This window comes from Kogia breviceps, chromosome 4 (assembly GCF_026419965.1).
Source record: "Kogia breviceps isolate mKogBre1 chromosome 4, mKogBre1 haplotype 1, whole genome shotgun sequence".
In the NCBI taxonomy this organism is placed as follows: domain Eukaryota; kingdom Metazoa; phylum Chordata; class Mammalia; order Artiodactyla; family Physeteridae; genus Kogia; species Kogia breviceps.
This window is the reverse complement of record NC_081313.1, coordinates 58,940,440-58,963,193: the sequence shown is the minus strand read 5'-3', so window position 1 is coordinate 58,963,193 and position 22,754 is coordinate 58,940,440. Positions and strand designations below refer to the sequence as shown.

The 22,754-nt window shown below is 39.2% G+C and overlaps 2 protein-coding genes across 2 annotated transcripts in view; one reads left to right on the top strand and one right to left on the bottom strand.

The window, feature by feature from the left end:
* Window positions 1–13,951, bottom strand: part of HMGCR (3-hydroxy-3-methylglutaryl-CoA reductase) — a 77,611-nt gene extending 63,660 nt beyond the window's left edge. The window contains exon 1 of the mRNA XM_059062741.2: window positions 13,543–13,951. The gene's annotated coding sequence lies outside the window, so the exon portion shown is untranslated. The remainder of the gene's footprint in view (window positions 1–13,542) is intronic.
* A 260-nt stretch (window positions 13,952–14,211) lies between these two features.
* Window positions 14,212–22,754, top strand: part of ANKRD31 (ankyrin repeat domain 31) — a 131,729-nt gene continuing 123,186 nt past the window's right edge. Inside the window, exon 1 of the mRNA XM_059062738.2 lies at window positions 14,212–14,357. Coding sequence (XP_058918721.1) covers window positions 14,254–14,357 — 104 coding nt within the window. The 5' untranslated portion in view covers window positions 14,212–14,253. The remainder of the gene's footprint in view (window positions 14,358–22,754) is intronic.

The following is a 22,754-nucleotide window of genomic DNA, read 5'->3' as shown; positions in this document are numbered from 1 at the left end:
AACTGTTCCAATACCATTTCTTAAATATGTCCCCCTTTCCCTATTGATCTTCATTGCCAAGCATTTCATACATGCATGGATCTAGTTATGTGGTTATACTCTTTCACTGAACTATTTGTCTATATCTGCTCCAGTATATATAATATTATAATTCATAGTCTTAAAATACATTTTGATATCTGATAGGACAAGTCTTCCCTTTCCCCAATCTCATATTTTTTGCCTCCTCATAATACTGCCTCAATAATTCCTCAATAATGCCTCTATTTATTTCCCTCTTCAACAAGCCATATTAGAAAAATGGTCCCAGATTGCAGAACGAGGTTTCCTAACTCGTGTGGAGTTCAGCCCAGCCCCACATGTTGACAGCCATAAGCAGGTATTTGTTTCTTAGGTACGCATAGGAATGCTAACACTAGTGTCTAAGCTTTATGGATTTTTTTCTATGAGTAATAGCATTTTCATAAATAATTGATGATTATGGAAAAATGTCTATGAAAATTACAGGGACCAAATTATTCTCTAATTTTCAACTAGAGAAGTTAAGGCAGAGAGAGATTAGAGAAAGTTTCTACGGTAACTTTTTTTCCTCACTCATCAGCTGCCACCCATCACCTACCTAGGTCCTGAACTTCTAGTGAAAGTGAGATGGGAAAGGTAATGCATCAAGTCAAAGGGAAACATGGCAAAGATCTTTGGGGGACTCGAACAGGCTTGAGGGGTTAAGAAACACCTACCTTTTGGTTAAGAGAACAATGACTGGACTGCAGTTATCTTAGGATAAATCTGGATTCTGTAAACTTACCAGTTCCCATGATTTTGCTTTAGTTTTCTCTTCTTCCTTGGCTTCCTTTCTACCCCTTTCCTCCTGTTGTCTCTTCTCTCGTACTCTCTGCTTATACTCCTGGACACTTCTGTTCCTTTCAGATGCCATTCTACACAAATTCTTCCTTTTTGCTTTTGGAGGTTTTTACACTGCTCTGGTACTCTTGCTTAGGAACCTCTCATATGGTTCTTCATGATAATGCCCATTATATAACATAGTAACAAATACTGTTGAAGTTCACAGCAGGCTAGATGAGGAAAGGTCAGCTATGTTTTATGTTAAGTGTTACATACACACCAATGTATGTAGTTATTTAATCACAGGAGAGATTCTATTTGTCTTGAGGATTTAAGGCTTTTTTTTTTTTTTTTGGCTAAGTCACATTTGCCATCAAAACTGCTGCTCTGTCTTGTCCTGTCTTTAAATACCCACTAGATGTTGCTAAAGAGCTGTGGGAAAAACAGTCTTCAGTTTCATCCAAAGCTTCTGAATTACTGAACTGAGTGTGTGCTCACTCCCTCTCGAGAGAGCACTGGAATCACAACTAACTGGTAAACCATCATTGACAGGAAGACACTGGAACTCACCAAAAAAGATACCCCACATCCAAAGACAAAGGAGAAGCTGCAATGAGATGGTAGGATGGGCGCAATCACAATAAAATCAAATCCCATAACTGCTGGGTGGGTGCCTCACAAACTGGAGAACAATTAAACCACAGAAGTCCACCCACTGGAGTGAAGCTTCTGAGCCCCATGTCAGGCTTCCCAACCTGGGGGTCCAGCAATGGGAGGGGGAATTCCCAGAGAATCAGACTTTGAAGCCTCCTGGGATTTGACTGCAGGACTTCGACAGGACTGGGGGAAACAGAGACTCCACTCTCGGAGGGCACACACAAAGTAGTGTGCACATCAGGACCCAGGGGAAGGAGCAGTGACTCCACAGGAAACTGAACCAGACCTGCCTACTAGTGTTGGAGAGTCTCCTGCAGAGGTGGGGGCATGGCTGTGGCTCACCACGGGGACAAGGAAGGACACCGGCAGCAGAAGTTGAGAAGTACTTCTTGGTGTGAGCCCTCCCAGAGTCCACAATTAGCCCCACCAAAGAGCCTGTAGGTTCCAGTCCTGCATCGCCTCAGGCCAAACAACCAACAGGGAGGGAACTCAGCCCCACCCATTAGCAGACAAGCAGATTAAAGTTTTACTGAGCTCTGCCCAACAGAGCAACACCCAGCTCTACCCACCACCAGACCCTCCCATCAGGAAGCTTGCACAAGCCTCTTAGATAGCCTCATTCACCAGAGGGCAGACAGCAGAAGCAAGAACTACAATCCTGCAGCCTGTGGAACGAAAACTACATTCACAGAAAGATAGACAAGATGAAAAGGCAGAGGGCTATGTACCACATGAAAGAAGATAAAACCCAAGAAAAACAACTAAATGAAGTGGAGATAAGCAACCTTCCAGAAAAAGAATTCAGAATAATGATAGTGAAAATGAGCCAGGACCTCAGAAAAAGAATGGCGGCAAAGATCAAGAAGATGAAAGAAATGTTTCACAAAGACCTAGAAGAATTAAAGAACAAACACCTAGAAGAATTAAAGGACAAACAAACAGAGATGAACAATACAGTAACTGAAATGAAAAATACACTAAAAGGAATCAATAGCAGATTAACCGAGGCAGAAGAACGGATAAGTGACCTGGAAGACAGAATGGTAGAATTCACTGCCACAGAACAGAATAAAGAAAAAAGAATGAAAAGAAATGAAGACAGCCTAAAAGACCTCTGGGACAACATGAAATGCACCAAGGTTTGCATTCATAGGGGTCCCAGAAGGAGAAGAGAGAGAGAAAGGACCCAAGTAAATATTTGAAGAGATTATAGTCAAAAACTTCCCTAACATGGGAAAGGAAATAGCCACCCAAATCCAGGAAGAGCAGAGAGTCCCATACAGGAAAAACCCAAGCATAAACATGCCAAGACACATAGTAATCAAATTGGCAAAAATTAAGACAAAGAAAAATTATTAAAAGCAACAAGGGAAAAACAACAAATAACATACAAGGGAACTCCCATAAGGTTAACAGCTGATTTCTCAGCAGAAACTCTACAAGCCAGGAGGGAGTGGCATGATATATTTAAAGGGATGAAAGGGAAGAACATACAACCAAGATTACTCTAACCGGCAAGGTTCGCATTCAGATTTGACAGAGAAATCAAAAGCTTTACAGACAAGCAAGAGCTAAGAGAATTCAGCGCCACCAAACCAGCTTTACAACAAATGCTAAAGGAACTTCTCTAAGTGGGAAACACAAGAGAAGAAAAGGACTTACCAAAAAATACCCCAAAGCAATTAAGAAAATGGTAACAGGAACATACTTATTGATAATTACCTTAAATGTGAATGGATTAAATGCTCCAACTAAAAGACACAGGCTCACTGAATGGATACAAAAACAAGACCCATATACATACTGTCTACAGGAGACCCAGTTCAGACCTAGGGACACATACAGACTGAAAGTGAGGGGATGGAAAAAGATATTCCACGCAAATGGAAATCAAAAGAAAGCTGGAGTAGCAATTCTCATATCAGATAAAATAGACTTTAAAATATAGAATGTTACAAGAGACAAGGAAGGGCACTACATAATGATCAAGGGATCAATCCAAGAAGACATAACAATTATAAATATATATGCACCCAACACAGGAGCATCTCATACATAAGGCAAATGCTAACAGCTATAAAAGACGAAACCAACAGTAACACAGTAATAGTGGGGGACTTTAACACCTCAGTTACACCAATGGACAGATCATCCAGACAGAAAATTAATAAGGAAACAAAAGCTTTAAATGACACAACAGACTAGACAGATTTAATTGATATTTATAGGACATTCCATCCAAAAACAGCAAAAACACTTTCTTCTCAAGTGCACATGGAACATTCTCCAGGAAAGGTCACATCTTGGGTTACAAATCAAGCCTTGGTAAATTTAAGAAAATTGAAATCACATCAAGCATCATTTCTAACCACAACACTATGAGGGTAGAAATCAATTACAGGGAAAAAAACGTAAAAAACAGAAACACATGGAGGCGAAACAATACATTACTAAATAACCAAGAGATCACTGAAGAAATCAAAGAGGAAATTAAAAAATACTTAGAGACAAATGACAATGAAAACACGACAATCCAAAACCTATGGGATTCAGTAAAAGCAGTTCTAAGAGGGAAATTTATAGCAATACAAGCCTACCTCAAGAAACAAGAAAAATCTCAAATAAACAATCTAACCTTACACCTAAAGGAACCTTAGAGAAAGAAGAAGAAACAAAACCCAAAGTTAGTAGAAGGAAAGAATTCATAAAGATTAGAGCAGAAATAGAAACAAAGAAAACAATAGCAAAGATCAAGAAAACTAAAAGCTGGTTCTTTGAAAAGATAAACAAAATTGATAAACCACTAGCCAGACTCATCAAGAAAAAGAGGGAGAGGACTCAAATCAATAAAATCAGAAATGAAAAAAGAGAAGTTACAACAGACACCACAGAAATACAAAGCATCATAAGAGACTACTACAAGTAACTGTATGCCAATAAAATGGACAACCTGGAAGAAATGGACAAATTCTTATAAAGGGATAACCTTCCAAGACAGAAACAGGAAGAAATAGAAAATATGAAGAGACAAATCACAAGTAATGAAGTTGAAACTGTGATTACAGATTTTCCAACAAACAAAAGTCCAGGACCAGATGGCTTCACAGGTGAATTCTATCAAACACTTAGAGAAGCACTAACACCCATCTGTCTCAAACTCTTCCAAAATATAGCAGAGGGAGGAACATTCCCAAACTCATTCTACGAGGCCACCATCACCCTGATACCATAACCAGACAAAGATACTACCAAAAAAGAAAACTACAGACCAATATCACTGATGATTATAGATGTAAAAACCCTCAACAAAATACTAGCAAACAGAATCCAACAACACATTAAAAGGATCATACACCATGATCAAGTGGGATTTATCCAGGGATGCAAGGATTCTTCAATATACACAAATCAATCACTGTGATACACCATATTAACAAATTGAAGAATAAAAACCATATGATCATCTCAATAGACGCAGAAAAAGCTTTTGACAAAATTCAATACCCATTTAGGACAAAAAATCTCCAGAAAGTAGGCACAGAGGGAACCTACCTCATCATAATAAAGGCCATATATGACAAACCCATAGCAAACATCACTCTCAATGGTGAAAAACTGAAAGCATTTCCTCTAAGATCAGAAACAAGACAAGGATGTCCACTCTCACCACTCTTATTCAACATAGTTTTGGAAGTCCTATTCACAGCAATCATAAAAGAAAAAGAAAAAAAAAGAATACAAATTGGAAAAGAAGAAGTAAAACTGTCACTGTTTGCAGATGACATGATACCTATACATAGATAATCCTAAAGATGCCACCAGAAAACTACTAGAGCTAATCAATGAATTTGGTAAAGTAGCAGGATACATTAATGCACAAAAATCTCTTGCATTTCTATACACTAACAACAAAAGATCAGAAAGAGAAATTAAGGAAACAACCCTATTCACCATTGCAACAAAAATAAAATACCTAGGAATAAACCTACCTAAGGAGGTAAAAGACCTGTACTCAGAAGCTATAAGTCACTGATCAAAGAAATCAAAGATGACGCAAACAGATGGAGAGATATATCATGTTCTTGGATTGGAAGAATCAGTATTGTGAAAATGACTATACTACCCAATCTACAGATTCAATGCAATCCCCATCAAATTACCGATGACATTTTTTACAGAACTAGAATAAAAAATTTTTAATTTGTATGGAGACACAAAAGACCCTGAATAGCCAAAGCAATCTTGAGGGAAAAAAAATGGAGCTGGAGGAATCAGACTCCCTGACTTCAGACTATACTACAAAGCTACCATACTCAAGACAATATGGTACTGGCACAAAAACAGAAATGTACAGCAATGGAACAGGATAGAAAGCCCAGAGATAAACCCACGCACCTATGGTCAACTAATCTATGACAAAGGAGGCAAGGATATACAATGGAGAAAAGACAGTCTCTTCAATAAGTGGTGCTGGGTGGATAGTTACATGTAAAAAAGTGGACAACTACATGTAAAAGAATGAAATTAGAACACTCCCTAACACCATACACAAAAATAAACTCAAAATGGATTAAAGACCAAAATGTAAGACCGGACACTATAAAACTTTTAGAGGAAAATACACGAAGAACACTCTTTGACATAAATCACAGCAAGATCTTTTTTGACCCACCTCCTAGAGTAATGGAAATAAAAACAAAGATAAACAAATGGGACCTAATGAAACTTAAAAGCTTTTGCACAGCTAAAGAAACTATAAACAAGATGAAAAGACAACCCTCAGAATGGGAGAAAATATTTGGGAACAAATCAATGGAGAAAGGATTAATCTCCAAAATATATAAACTGCTCATGCAGCTTAATATTAAAAAACAAACAACCCAGGGCTTCCCTGGTGGCACAGTGGTTGAGAGTCCGCCTGCTGATGCAGGGAACACGGGTTCGTGCCCCGGTCCAGGAAGATCCCACATGCCATGGAACAGCTGGGCCCATGAGCCATGGCCGCTGAGGCTGCACGTCCAGAGCCTGTGCTCCTCAACGGGAGAGGCCACAACAGTGAGAGGCCCGCGTACCGCAAAAAAACAAAAAACACCAAACAACCCAATCAAAAATTGGGCAGAAGACCTAAATAGACATTTCTCCAAAGAAACATACAGATGGCCAAGAGGCACATGAAAAGCTGCTCACGTGCTCACTAATTATTAGAGAAATGCAAATCAAAACTACAATGAGGTAGCACCTCACACCGGTCAGAATGGCCATCATCAGAAAATCTAAGACAACAAATGCTGGAGAGGGTGTGGAGAAAAGGGAACCCTCTTGCACTGTTGGTGGGAATGTAAATTGATACAGCCACTATTGATACAACAGTATGGAGGTTCCTTAAAAAACTAAAAATAGAATTATCATATGACCCAGCAATCCCACTACTGGGCATATACCCAGAGAAAACCATAATTCAAAAAGACACATGCACCCCAATGTTCACTGCAGCACTATTTACAGTAGCCAGGTCATGGAAGCAACCTAAATGCTGATCAACAGATGAATGATAAAGAAGATGTGGTACATATATACAATGGAATAGTACTCATCCATAAAATGGAATGAAATTGGGTCATTTGTAGAGATGTGGATGGACCTAGAGACTCATACAGAGTGAAGCAAGTCAGAAAGAGAAAAACAAATATCATATATTAAAGCATATATGTGGCAATCTAGAAAAATGGTACAGATGAACCGGTTCATAAGGCAGAAATAGAGACACAGATGTAGAGAACAAACGTATGGACACGAAGGGGGGAAAGCGGGGGGTAGGGGGGCGGGTGGTGGTGGTGGTGGGATGAACTGGGAGATTGAGATTGACATGTATACACTAATATGCATAAAATAGATAACTAATCAGAACCTTCTGTATTAAAAAAAATAAAATTCAAAAAAAGAAAAAAAAATGAATAAGCAAGCCAGAGACAAATAAAAAGTATTCATGATGCATAAATCTGACAAAGGCCTCACGTCCAGACTGTGTAAAGGACTCCTACAAACCAAAAGTAAAAATACAAACAGCCCAATTGACAAGTGGGCAAAAAATTTGCATAGAAACTTCACAAAAGGTACAAACAGTCAAAAAGCACATAGAAGGTGCTTAGTGTCCTTAGCCATTAGGGAAATGCAAATTAAAACCACAATGAGATACTATTTCACGCCCACCAGAATAGGTAATACGTAGGAGACTATCAAATGCTGGTGAAGATATGGAGCAAAGGGAGCTTTCATACATGGCTGGTAGGAGTATAGAAAGGCAGTTTCTTATAAAGTTAAACATATACCCACCATATACCCCAGCAATTGTACTCTTAGATATTTACCTAAGAGAAATGAAAACATACAACCACAAAAAGATTTCAATGAGAATATTACCAGCAGCCTCTCTATAATAGCCTCCAAAGTGGAAATAAATGTTTGTCAACAGGCGAATGGACTAAATAAACAAATTTGGTATGTTCATACAGCATAATAGTACTCAGCAATAAAGATGAATGCATTGATATAAACCATATCAATGAATCTTAAAAACATTAAACCTACGAAAAGAATCCAGTTTAAAAAGATACATACAATATGATTCCATTTACATGAAAGGCTACTCTGTGGTGCTAGAGAAACTACATGATAGAAATCAGAAAGTGTTTGCTTGGGGGTAGGTATTGAGGAAAGGGCAGAAGCAATGGAAATATTCTTTATCCTGTTTTAAGCAGTGGTTACCTGAGTGTGTGTGTGTGTGTGTGTGTGTGTGTGTGTGTGTGTGTGTGTGTGTGTGTGTGTGTGTATTCAAAACCATTGAACTGCATCATTTTACTACATCAAAATTCTGGTTAACCTTTCATGGCTGGCATTTTTGTGTCTTTCTACTTTGGCAGACCTGCTAATATATTAGTCTAAATTAGTTTACATGACTGTTTCAGTTATACCCAAAGAATATCCCATTACGATGTGTAAATTTGGCAATTTTGTGAGTCCAAAAATCAATTAAAATTTATTATTTTTTATGTATTAATCATTTATGTAAATTATACTTTTAAGATTTGAACTTTTAAGATTACCGTTTTTCCACTTACAACTCCAATTTTCCTCCTGTAGGTTGTGTATGCTGGTGTAAGAAATACAGAAACTTACAACAGTTTAAAAAAAAAAATCCACCACACATTGAACTGAACACTGAGGTCCATATATGTCATTATATGCAAATTATTCCTTAATGAAGAGAAGCAATAAAAAACAGATTATACAGTTCTTTAGTAGCAGAGTCAGGGGGTGGCTTGGTAGGCTTGATAACCTCTTACTTCCTCAATCCCCCTAAACAGCCCCAAATAAACATACACTCTAAGATAAAGGCGTGAATTTGCTGTGTAAGCAGCTAAGTGACAACTGTGCTTGCTATTCAAACACAACCTTTGTTGAAGTTTCATAGCTCTCACTTCAAAAAGATTATCACCCTGACACCTTTCCTATATGAAATTCCAGAGCTGTCACTGTTCAGCTCTTTGCTTTATTCTGTAAATAGTATACTATGAGAAGCTATACATGTCTATGTACATATCTGCTTTTCATTCTTCTTAATGACAACATAGTATTCCACTGATAATCCCCTACTGATGGACATTTAGGTTGTCCCAAACTTTTCAAAATTACTGTTGGAATCTTTTCAACTTGTCAAAACTAGTTGACAAAATCATCATTTTCACCAGGCTGTTGCATTTGAGTTTCTAATTCTTTGACAGCCTATCATGACTTTATCTGTCACTTTCATTGCCAATTTTTTATACCAACATATACTGTGTTTATAGGGGGAAAATAATTTAAGAATCCTTACAAAACCCTGATAATCATGTTTAACATCTGTTGCTTTTTTCATGTCATCATAAATTATAAAATGTTGTAATATATTTCTCCTTCTGAGACAGATGATCAGTTTATAACTGTTGCCCCCTAACTAGGTCATTTTGCATTTTCACTTCTAAAGGGATATATTATTCATGATCTAATAGAGCTAAACAATGAATAATTATGATTTTAGAGATCATACAGAATAGCGACGTCTTGTAGGCATCCTGGGGCAATGGGTCAGGGAGCGTTGTTATAAGTTACCACTAGGCATGCCTAGTCCTCTGATTCTCATTTTTGAAAAGCTGAATTTTTGCAATCATCCTTTGCTGATTTTATGGGCTTCATTGTAATATATCTTTTTGTCAATCACCAGAATAACACATGCTATTAATTATTCTTCAGAGGGTTTTTTAAAATGAAATATTAATTGCTTATTAGGCTACTACCTTAAGTTTCATAGTACTTTTAACTTTTTGAAGTATTTTCATATCTATTTTATGTATGCTATTTTAAAGTAAAATTGAGCTTCTATATTAAATTCTGCACTAAGTAGGGACATAGCCTGTAGGAGTTGGGTCAGCATATTCCTACACAAGTGAATGAACTATAACGATGACTACAAAACAAATTTAGGTATTGAACCAACACCTAATCCTGTGTAAACCTGTCTCTGTGTTTTCCCACATTCTGCAGTTTTTGAGAAAGGGTCTCACATATACTGATTTTTCAGATTACATGCATATTCTCATTCATTTTTAAATTCACAAAATAGTTCTTATTTGTGCTAAAGTCCATGTGAATAATTTGCGGTGATGGATGGCAATCTCTCTTTTTTAAAAATCCAAATCTTTGAGAAAATGAATGTTCTTTTTAGAAAATGCATTTTAAAATACTCATCATAAAATACTCAGTGAAATACTTTATATACCTTTATTTTGGGGGGAAATAAAGTAATAAGGTGAAAAGTGGGTTTACTCTCTTAGATATTCATGTTGTGTTATATTTATGATCAAGCAAATCTTCCATGAAAGTCTCATCTCTTACAGTTCTGGGATCTAAAGTAACCTGGATAGAATGGAAATGCTATGAAGCTATATAGGCAGGAAAAAATGTAAATTATAAAAGCCAAATGTATTGTGTAACCACAAAAATCCTGAGACTTCTTTTTCAAAATCCACACTTCCAAACAAGTCTCATTATAGTACACCTTGTACATACTCCACTTCCTGCTTAGTGCCTGAGTCCTCATCTTACACCACTCTCCTCTGACTCCCCAGTTTCTGGCACAGAAGCCTCCTGGGATGTCTCAGGGCCTGTGCACTTATGTAAATTCTTTAAGTCTTAGGTCAAATGTCACCTCTTCAGAGAGGTGATCTCTGACCATGTTCTCTAATCAGTAGCCTCTTTATTTCTTTCAGGCACACATCACTCTCTGAATTATCTCATTTATTTATGTACTTGTTTGTTGTCTGCCTCATCCATTAGAAGGCGAGGCCAGAAAGGGAAGGGCCCTAATTCCCAGCCCTCCTTCAGGGCACTGAGCCTCACGAGCATTTGTGGTATAGCATATGGGCTATTGGTATGATTTTAGCATTTTCCTTCCTAATGAAAATCTGAGGTGGCAAAGCTGGCCTTCTACTTTTAATTCACCTTTAAAACAAGTAAAGAATTCCCAAATAGAACTTTTTCTTGAAAGACTTAAAGTCTAAATGGAAATCAAGCAATGAAAATTTAATTATAGTTCTGAAGGATTACTTGGTTTCATTTTATAATTTACTACACAATATTATTCCTCAAAGATTCAAATTTTGATATAATCTAACTTAATTGTATTCTGCCTCATATTCATCAATTTTTTACAGATATTTGTTGGTTTAAAAAGAATATAATGCTCTTCTCAAGGTTTTCTGACTAATTCACTATGTGTTAGTATTTATACTAACAATCAATTTTCCTTTTTAACTACTTGAATTTCTCCCCTATTCTTAGGGACTCTTTAAATCTAAAAGAGTTCCCATTCCCTCTTTTTTACCCCATGGTATTAAATTGTTGAAAGAAACCAGGTCATTTGTCCTATTGAATTTCCCACATTCTAGATTTGGTTAATTTTATATTCCTGGTGTTAACACATTTCTCTGCTTTTCCACCTTCCCCCCTCCTATAAATAACTGATAGTTAGATCTAGAGTCTTGATTAGATTCAGGTTTTTAACTTTCATGGGGGCTTAGAACACTTCATAGGTAGCACCATTTATTCCTATTGCATCATGCTGGAGGAACGTAATTGGTTGTCTCACTTTTAGTGATATGTTAAGATTATCAGTGGATGTAATGTTGTCAGCCTGATCTACCTGTTACAAAATTCCCCATCAGCTTTTCACCTGGGAACTTAGGACTGTTTTAAACAGTCCTAAATTTTAAACAGTCCATTCTTTTTTTTTTTTTTTGAGGATATATAGGTGGAGAGGTGTAAAAAACACAGAGGTCTAGTTCTTTGCATATTTATTACTGTTCTGCCTCATTTATAGAGTTGAGGTGAGGAATATTCAAATAAGTTTATTTTTTATTTTTTGTATATTAACTGTAGGTTTTTTTATTTTTATTGAAGTATAGTTGATTTATAATATTGTGTTAGTTTCAGGTGTACAGCAGAGTGATTCAGTTATATATATATATTTTTTCAGATTCTTTTCCATTGTAGGTTATTACAGGATATTGAATATAGTTCCTCATGCTATACAGCAAATCCTTGTTGTTTATCTACTTTATATATCATAGTGTGTATCTGTTAATCCCATAATCCTAATTTACCCCCCCTGCCCCTTTGGTAACAGTAAGTTTGTTTTCTATGTCTATGAGTCTGTTTCTGTTTTGTAAATAAATTCATTTGTATTATTTTTCCACATATAAGTGATATATAATATTTGTCTTTCTCCGGCTTACTTCGCTTAGTGTGATATTTTTTAGGTCCATCCATGATGCTGCAAATGGCAATACTTCATTCTTTTTTTTAACATCTTTATTGGAGTATAATTGCTTTATAATGGTGTGTTAGTTTCTGCTTTACAACAAAGTGAATCAGTTATACATACTTCATTTTTTATGACTTAGTAATATTCCATCATATATATACACCACATCTTTATCCATTTATCTGTGGATGGACACTTCAGTTGCTTCCATGTCTTGGCTATTATAAATAGTGCTGCTATGAACACTGGGGTACATGACTCTTTCTAAATTAGAGTTTTTGTCTTTTCCAGATATACGCCCAGGAGTGGGACTGCTGGATCATATGGTAGCTCTAGTTTTAGTTTTTTAAGGAACCTCCACACTGTTTCCCATAGTGGCTGCACCAATTTACATTCCCATCAACAGTTGTAGGAGGGTTTCCTTTCCTCCACACCCAGAATCAAGTAAGTTTAAAAGACAACCACGAACCAAGTGTTTTAAACAGCAGTGGCTTAAATATGGTCTAAATAGTAAAGTGCACAGGGAACTCTGCTCAATACTCTGTAATAACATAAATGGGAAAAGAATTTGAAAAAGAACAGATACATGCATATGTATAACTGAATCACATTGCTGTACACCTGAAACTAACATTGTTAATCAACTCTACTCCAATACAAAGTTAAAATTTTAAAAATAGTAAAATAATAATAAGTATGGCAAAGTCACTCCATGTACTGAAAAGGACAGTAAATTGAGGAGTCAGAAAACCCTAGTTTCTTCCATTTATTTGACAAACCATTAAAGACCCAATATGTGCTTGGACCCTGTAGATTCCAAAGTGAGTACTAAAAACTTGCTATGCAGAAAGGGTCTGTCTTATTGGAATCGTCCTCTCACTTTGGAGGTGGAGCTCACTTGGCTTTGTTTCGAATGTGTTTGAATTTAAAACTTGCAAAGAGACTGAAATCAAATATATAAGAATGTAGTCACTTCATTTAAAAATAATATTTGGTTACTGTAGGAGGCTGCTAGGCACCAATATTATTATAAAAAGTAATAAAGGGAAAATATAAGGCATTTAACCTGCCTTTCCAACACAATCTGTATTCCAGCGTAACCAAAGAGTTGAGGAAAAAACAAGTATAAAACATACCAGTTAGATCATCTAAAAACTTCTGATTAACATTTTTGTTTTGCTTACCTCAGGGGGACTCTTGGGGAAGGGATGTCAAAGGGATTAAGGACAAAGGCAGCACTTGGCGGACTCAAAAACACTCTTCGGGGCTAAGACCACATTCTGGTTTCAGAAATGTCTAGCAGAGCTGACAGTTCTTTCCCGGTCTGCGTCTCACAAGCCCGAGATGAGCTAGCTGAACGGCACGTGACCCAGCTCTCCCTCGCTGCCGGAAGCGTTAGGTGGGCTCGGCTTTCAGTCCGTCTGCGGCAACGCTTCCTTTCCGATCCCCGCGGCCGCAGCTCTAGTCCCCCCACCGCCCAGCCACAAAGCAAAAGTGCGGAAGGCGGGTGTGGTAGCCGGCCACACCCCAGATCGCCCGGAAACCCTGGGCGCGCCAGTGCGCGCCCGGCCACTTCGGGCCACTTCCGGCCACGAGAGCGGGGTGGCTGGGCCGACGTGCGGCGCGCGGGTCAGACAAGCGGCGCGCGGCTCCCCCTGCCGGCGGCGTGGGGTCAGGCCTCCGCGCTGGCCCGCCTTCCCCGCGACGCTCTCCGGCCCCGCGGTGTGTGCCCGCGTAGCGCACCGGGCTCCCGTCACCAGTTTTGTTCTGAATTCACAATTTCTCCTGGCCCTCACAGCAAATTTAACAATTATTTTTATTTTTATTTTTTTATTTTTTGGGGAATGGAGGAGTTAGAGAAAGAGGATAAAAAAGACTTCGAGTTCGAGGCGGAGATGGAGGAAGGTGCCCAGGCCCCAGACTGGGACAGTGATGAAACGGTGATCGAGGCATCGGTGACGGAGAGCGACCAGGAAGAAGAAGAGTTGCCCTGGAGAAGGTGACCGCCATTGTGCCTGGGCTCTGGCGGCGGGTGGCCCTCTGAGGGTTGAGGAGAACTTGTTACCAGCCGAACGTCTGCGTGCGGACGGGAATAGGGCTTCGTGGGCAGCCAGGCCTGAGCTCAGAATTTCGCAGATACAGAAGACCGCAACTGCCCCCCAGCCCTTCCCCAGCTTAGCACTGAATGAGCTGTATAGCAGGTGGCTTTCTGACATTTTTTAAAAGCCTTCTTTCTTAGCCTGGGGCTTTTTTGCATAGGCAAAACGGTCTCTCCCCCCCTCCCCCATTACGCGGGCCTCTCACTGTTGTGGCCTCTCCCGTTGCGGAGCACAGGCTCCGGACGCGCAGGCTCAGCGGCCATGGCTCACGGGCCCAGCCGCTCCGCGGCATGTGGGATACTCCCGAACCAGGGCACGAACCCATGTCTCCTGCATCGGCAGGCGGACTCTCAACTACTGCGCCACCGGGGAAGCCTGGCAAAACAGTCGTGGGGCTAAACCCCTCAAGTCCATTTTGCTTCCAGCGACTCGTAGCTCAGGTCCAGGAGACGGTTAGTATACTTTCTCTGAGGAAGAGAATGTGTGAAGGGGGAACTGGTTACTACCAAACTGGAAACGGATAGTTTTATAAGAATCAAGAGAAGATGGTAGTTCCGTTCATCAAAACATATCTCGTTCCCTGTGCTGGACACGGAGAAGATAAAAGAGATGAGGCCACTGACTCTGAGAAACCTACAGGCCAGGAAAGACGTAAACAGATAATTTCAATGTAATGTGGGAAGTCAGGGTAGGAAGGATGCCCAGGCTGGTTTAGGAGCCCAGAAGGATGCTTACCTCAACCTAGGTGGTCATCAGAGTTTGCCAGGGTTGACTTCTCGGTAGAGGCTCGAAGGTGGGTAGGAATTTGTCAGATGAAGGAGAGGAGGTTTTCAGGCCAAGGGAACTGCATGCATGGGTAAAGGTGTAATGGTGGGACATAGCATCGTGTTATGTGTGTTGGAATGTGCAAACAGTTGGGTGTTACTGAAGTGTTAAATGGTGAGATGGGTGTGGTGAAAGATGAGCCTGGATAGGAAGGTACAGTAAGGTCACGTGAGGCCTCTTACATCCTGTGTGTGTCCCGGTAGGGAGCTTGTAAGATGTTAAGTGGAGGAGCAGCATAATCAGATTTTCATTCACTCACGCAAGCCCTAGAGTAGGGCTTTGCAAATTTTAATGAAAGTTAGGAATTCCTTATAAATCACTTCAGAATTCTGTTACAAGGTGGATTCCAACTCAGGAGTTCGAGGCTGGGGTTTTGAGATTCTGCATTTCTAGCAAGTGTCCAGGTTAAAGTTGGTACTATTAGACCAGGGATCACCTTTTGCAAAGCAAGGCTATAGGGGTTAGCTTTGGGATCAAAGTAGTAACAGACTGGGATGATGAGAGCTCAACTAGGCAGAAACAGTGGAAATAGAGGGAAAAGGACAAATCTGAGAAGTCTTTAGAAAGTAAATTTGGCAGGAGATGGTGATTCATGAGATATGGAGGATGAGGGCGGGCAGCAGTAAAGGATGATATCCAGATTTTTGGCTCTTTTATATATAGAAACAGTAATATTTGCTCTTATTGGTGTACAGGGACCATTTTGACTGGTACCTGGAGTCTTATAACAACCACTACACTCAATATCCAGAACAGTTCTGTTATGCCAAAAAAACAAAAAAAACTCCTTTGTGCTGCCCTGTTCCTTGTAGTCAAGCCCCTCCCTCCCCATTTAAATCACTATTTCCATTTGTGTGATATATCATCCTTTTTTAATCTGTCTGCTTTCATTTCCCCCACTGTCTTTCGTTTTCAGCAGTTTGATTATGATGTTTCTGGTAATGATTTTATTTGTGTCTTTCCTGTTCGGAGTTCACTGCTTCTCGAATCTATAAACATATCTTTCACCAAATTTGGGAAGTTTTCTGTCATGATTTCTTCATATATATTTTTATGTACCAATCTTTTTCTCCTCTCTTTCTGGGGTTTTAAATGACATGAATGGTAGACCTTTTGATAGTCTCCAGATCCTTGAGGCTCTAATAACTTTTTCGAGTTTTTTCTCCCTTAGTTCTTCAGACTGTATAATTTCTATTGCTTTATCTTAAGATTCACTTAGTTTTTCCTGTGTCATCTCCATTCTGTTGTTGAGACCATCCAGTGAATTTTAAATTTCAGATATTATAATTATATCTCCTAAAATTTCCATCAGATTCTCTTTTACAGTTTTTATTTCTCTGCTGAGAACTTCATTGTTTTCATCCATTGATAAATGTTCACCTTTATGTAATAGAGAATTATTATAATAGCTGCTTTAAGGTCTTTGTCTTGTAATTCCAACATGTGGGCTTGGGAGGTTGGGGCATTGGCATCTGTTATTTTTTCTCTCAAGAATTAGTCAGATTTTCCTTTTCTTTGCATGTTGAGTAATTCTGGATTATATCCTGTATATTTTGAATGTTATGTTTTGGACTCTTGTTCCTGTTAAAATCCTCTAGAGGGAGTTGATTTTTGTTTGTTGTAACAGGCAGTCAATCTGATTAGGTTCTGACTGCATGTTCTGTTTTGCCTTCTGTGGGTGGTGGTTACATCAGTCCAATTTTCAAAGCCTTTACTATTTGAGTAAAGCCTTTACTTTACTGTTTGAGTCTGTCTGACTCATGTACCACTCAGGGATTAATCTGGAATTTGGACAGTAGTTAATATCATAGTTCAATTCTCTAAGACTTTGTTACACCTTTCTGAATCTGCTCCACATGTGGACAGCTCAGGGTTGAGCCTCACACTTACGTTGGATCGTATACAGAAGTAGGTGATTCCCCTTCTTGCTCTCTTTTCTCTAGGATTCTCATGCACCCTTCCCTCCCCATGCCCACATGTTGATTCGTATGACCAGAAAGATGGATTTCTTTCAGTGTTAGCCTTCTCACTGTAGAGTAGTTCCCTGCACTTGGGGCCACCTTCAGGGCAAAGTGAAAGAAAAAGAGAAGAAAATAAAAGAGGTTCTTTTCATACTCTTGGGAGTATGGTTCCTCTAGTAGGAGAGAGACAGGTTTTCTCTTGAGTTTTAAGTGCCCAAGCTACCATGATTGGTAGCAGTATAGCTCTGAAGCTAAAGAGAGAAAACAAGAAAACTCAGGCACATTCCCCCCACACCTTCCGGCATTCAGGGATCCCTTTCCCTAGTTCTCTGGATAAAGATAGGAGAGGTTTTTGCTGTCTGTGTCCACTGTACACTTCTAGGTTTAGGCCTAGGATCAAAGCTGGAGACAAAAAAAAGAAAAAAGGAGCAAAAAACAAAACAAAAAAACCAAGCAAACCATGAGACTCACCTACTCCAGAGTTGTTATTTAGATTTCAATTTCAGTCCCCAGTTTACCTGCTATTGTTTACTTTTTAGATTGCTCAGGTAGCTTTTAAGAAAAAATTCTACCAGAGTTTTTATTTTTATTTTTTTAATAGATGGCACTGTCTTCTTTTATTTATTTATTTATTTATTTATTTATTTATTTGGTAGCACTGGGTCTTAGTTGCAGCAGGCAGGCTCCTTAGTTGTGGCTCGCGGGCTCCTTAGTTGCAGCTCATCGGCTCCTTAGTTGTGGCATGCATGTGGGATCTAGTTCCCTGATCAGGGATCAAACCCGGGCCCCCTACATTGGGAGCATGTAGTCTTAACCACTGTGCCACCAGAGAAGTCCCATCTACCAGAGTTTTTAGTTGTAATGAGTGGAGAACTAGGCTATAGATGGCTTACTCTATCTTGACTGACCAATCTTCTTTTTCCCCCTAATTCACTTTTAAATGCTTCTCTGCAGTGCCAGAGAAACATCATTCTTTCAGATCTCATATAGCTCAAGGTTAAAATTTAGTGTTCTTTTTATTGGTATGGAAATACAAAGTCTAAGCATGGCTGGAGCTGAATACCATTGCTTCCCTCCCACCCATCTTCTTTGCTTGCTTATGTGCAGTTTATTCTGTTTTTCATGCACAAGCTCTCAACTTTGACTGGAATGAGGAGCACAGGTCCTAGTAGAGCAGAGACTCCCAACAGGCAAAATGTTATACATAAATAATCCTTAAATGTTGCAGCTATTAAGGTGCTTTTGCTAAGATCTGAGAAAGGGTTTGATGACCACTGGGATTAGATAAAGCAAGGCTTTCAAAGAATGAGGATGCCAGGTGTTAACTGTGTCTGAAAAATACTTTGAGGACCTGGACTTGGTCCTAGCCCTCTTGAAACTGTAAAATGCATCCAGTCCCTTTTTTGGCTTGGTAAGTGTTGCTACCAATCTGTAAGAAATAAGTTGCTGATTAGTGAGGTTTTGTTTGCTTGTGATTTGTTTACTAAGAGGCAGGATTCATTTTTCTTATATGTGCCCTGGGAACCTTTTACTAATCCTTAATTTCTGTCCCAGCCTCCTGTAAATGTTAACTGCTCAATAACATTAAGGGATATATCGCAAACTAATCCTGTTCAATACATTTAAACAGAACCACCTTACAAGATAGTTCATTATTACCAGGATTTAGGTATATGTTCGGGTCAAATCATGTCCTCTGAACATTATAAGTGCATATAGTAAAAGGCTAATTGAACATAATTACCCTGCAAGATGAGTGTTAATTCTTTCCCTTAAGATAGACTAGCACTATTTTCATGTGAATTGTCTAGATGGAAAATACCTGTTTTAAAGGATACAGTTGCAGAGGGGAAAATAGCAAAATACAAGGAGACAAAGAATTAATAATCACATTAAATTAGCTAAAGAAAGCAACATTTTTGGTCAGAATATATGGCAAATAGGGGCTCCTCCAATGATTAAAACAGAATGGTGCCAAGTACTATTTTTAAAACTGTTAAACGGAGAGAAGAGAAGAGACAGAGCAAGATTAGCTTCAGTAGTGGGCATCAGTCCCCCGTGGCCAGCAGTCACTCTCTGCAGCTGACGCTGGGCCATTGGCCTGCCAACACCCCTCTTGTGCCACAGAACGAAGGACTTCATCCTCTCCCCACAAAGGATATACAGCAGTGGTGTTGGCCAGGTGCCATATGACACACACATTTAAACAGAACAAAGGAGTACACGCTGAGTCTAAACAGGGAAAGGGATTCCCATACAAGGTGGTAAGTCCAGTACAGTCTGGGAGGACACTATCTTTTAGTAAGAAGGTGTTCCAGGGCTTCCCTGGTGGCGCAGTGGTTGAGAGTCTGCCTGCCGATGCAGGGGACACGGGTTCATGCCCCGGTCCGGGAGGATCCCATATGCCGCGGAGCGGCTGGGCCCGTGAGCCATGGCTGCTGGGCCTGTGCATCCGGGGCCTGTGCATCCGGAGCCTGTGCTCCGCAACGGGAGAGGCCACAACAGTGAGGGGCCCATGTACTGAAAAAAAAAAAAAAAAGAAGGTGTTCCAGACCCAAGCCCTAGCAGGGGTTGAAAGACTGTATGCACAAGACTGCCTTTCTCAGCACATTCTTTGTTATCTCCTGTAGGAAGTACACACATTGCCTTCCCAAATTGAACTCGAATCAGATCAAACCTCTATATATGATAACCAGTTTACAGGAAATATACAGGACAGAGGAACATGTTAAATGACATGCAGTCTTCAAATCCAAAATGTGGGAAACTCTATAGGAAAAACAACTCAGTTTCTTCAACAAATAAATTGTAAGGGGCAGGGAAGGGGATAACTTATAGATTTTAAAAGAGACTTAAGAGACATACAACCAAATGCAATGTGTGCATCTTGTTTGGAGCCTGATATGAATAAAACAACTGTAAGAAGAGACAGGGAAATCTGACTATAATCTGTTTATTAGTTTACATTGCTGTGTAACAGCTTACTCCAAAACTTACTAGCAGCTTAAAACAATAAACATACTGTGTAGTTTCTATAGTTCAGGAATCCAGGAGTGGCTTAACTGGATCATCAGCTTCAAGGACTCAGAAGGCTGCATTCATCTCAAGGCTTCAGAAAGATCTTCTTCCCAAATGGTGACTGTAGGATTCAGTTCCTTCTCTGGCTATTGAACTGAGTCCTTAGTTCCTCTTTGTTGACTGGGGGCCTCCCTTAGTTTCTTGCTACATAGGCTTCTGCAAATGGCTTTCACAACATGGCAAGCTGGCTTCCATGAGAGGGAAGAAGCAAGAGAATAAGAGTAAGATGGAAGCCACTATCTTTTTGTAACCTAATTTCAGAAGGAACATGTCAACCTATTTGCTGTATTTTGTTCGTTAGAAGAGTCGAAGAGATTAGTGGTAGGATGGGAATAAAACACAGACCTACTAGAGCATGGACTTGAGGATATGGGGAGGGGGAAGGGTAAGCTGTGATGATGTGAGAGAGTGGCAGGGACATATACACACTACCAAATGTAAATTAGATAGGTAGTGGGAAGCTGCAGCATAGCACAGGGAGTTCACCTCTGTGCTTTTTGACCACCTAGAGGGGTGGGATAGGGAGGGTGGGAGGGAGGGTGACACAAGAGGGAAGAGTTATGGGAACATATGTATATGTATAACTGATTCACTTTGTTGTAAAGGAGAAACTAACACACTATTGTAAAACAGTTATACTCAAAGATGTTAAAAAATAAATAAATAAATAAACGAATAAAAATTAAAAAAAAAAAAAAAAAAAAAGAAGAGTCACTGGATCCAGTCCATACTCAAGGATAAATACCATATACAAGGGCATAAATACCAGGAGCCATTATAGAAGCTGCTTACTATAGACTGTAAATTTAATAATATTAAGGAATTATTGACTTTTTTTTAGGTATGAAATTTTGGCTGTTTTTTTAAAGGTGTGATTATTACGGTTACGTTTGAAGAGTCCTTATCTTTTAAAGTTGAATACTGAAATATTTCCAGATGAAATGGAATAATATGTCCAGGATTTGCTTTAAAAATAATCCAGTGGGAGACTCACAGTGGGTAGAGAGGATGGCAGAGAGATCACAGAGGACGCAGGGTTGGCTGTGTACTGCTAATTGTTGCACCTAGACGATGAGTATACTGTTGTCTCTGTTATTTGTTGATGTTTGTAATTTTCCATTTAAAAAAGTAAAAAGCAAAATGAGTAAGTAAATAAACCAAAAAACCCCTAGTTCCAAATCATATATTTATGCCTTAGTACATTGTTACATTCCTGGATTCTGGAAAGATTTTTAAACATTTTTTTATTGTGGTAAGTTATATATAACATAGAATTTAGCATTTTTACCATTTTTAAGTGTATAATTCAATGGCATTAAGTATATTCACATTGTTATACAACCATCACTACTAGTTATCTCTAGAATTTTTTCATCTTCCCAGGCTGACACTCTGTGTACCCTTTAAATAATAATAGCTCCCCATTCTTTCGTGCCTTCAGCCTCTGGCAAATACCATTCTACTTTCTATGAATCTGACTCCTCTAGATACCTCATGTAAGTGGAATTATACCATTTTTGTTCTTTTGTGTCTGGCTTATTTCACTTAGTATGATGTCTCTAAGGTCTATCCATGTTGTAGCATGTTATCAGTAGTTCCTTCCTTTTTAAGGCTGAAAAACAGTCCACTGTATGTCTGTACCACATTTTGTTTATCCACTCATCTGTCGATGGATACTTGTTAATTCCACCTTTTAGCTATTGTGAATAATGTTTCTATGAATATGGGTGTACAAATTAGGTCCCTGATTTCAGTTATTTTGTGTACATACCCAGAAATGGAATTACTGGATCAAATGGTAGTTTTATGTCTAATTTTTGAGAACCCACCAAACTGTTTTTCACAGTGGCTGTATCATTTTATATTCCCAGTAGAATGTACAAGAGTTCCAGTTTCTCTATATCCTTGCCACACTTGTTATTTTCTGTTTTTTGTTTTGTTTTTTGGCTGGTGTGAAGTAGTATCTCATTGTGGTTTTGATTTACATTTCCCTAATGTTTAGTATTGCTGAGCATCTTTTTTTTTTTTTTTTTTTTTTTTTTTTTTGTGGTACGCGGGCCTCTCACTGTTGTGGCCTCTCCCGTTGCGGAGCACAGGCTCCAGACGCGCAACCCAGCGGCCATGGCTCACGGGCCCAGCCGCTCCGCGGCATGTGGGATCTTCCCAGACCGGGGCACGAACCCATGTCGCCTGCATCAGCAGGCAGATTCTCAACCACTGCGCCACCAGGGAAGCCCTGTTGAACATCTTTTCATGTACTTACTGGCTATTTGTATATCCTCTTTGGAGAAATGCCTATTCAAGTCCTTTGCCTGTTTTTTCATTCTGTAAAGGTTTTTTAGGCAGAAGAAATAAACACTTAGGTCTGCCTAGTAGCATACTCACCATGCTATATCATTGCTATTTGTATCCCTCGCCAGATTTGAAGCTTCT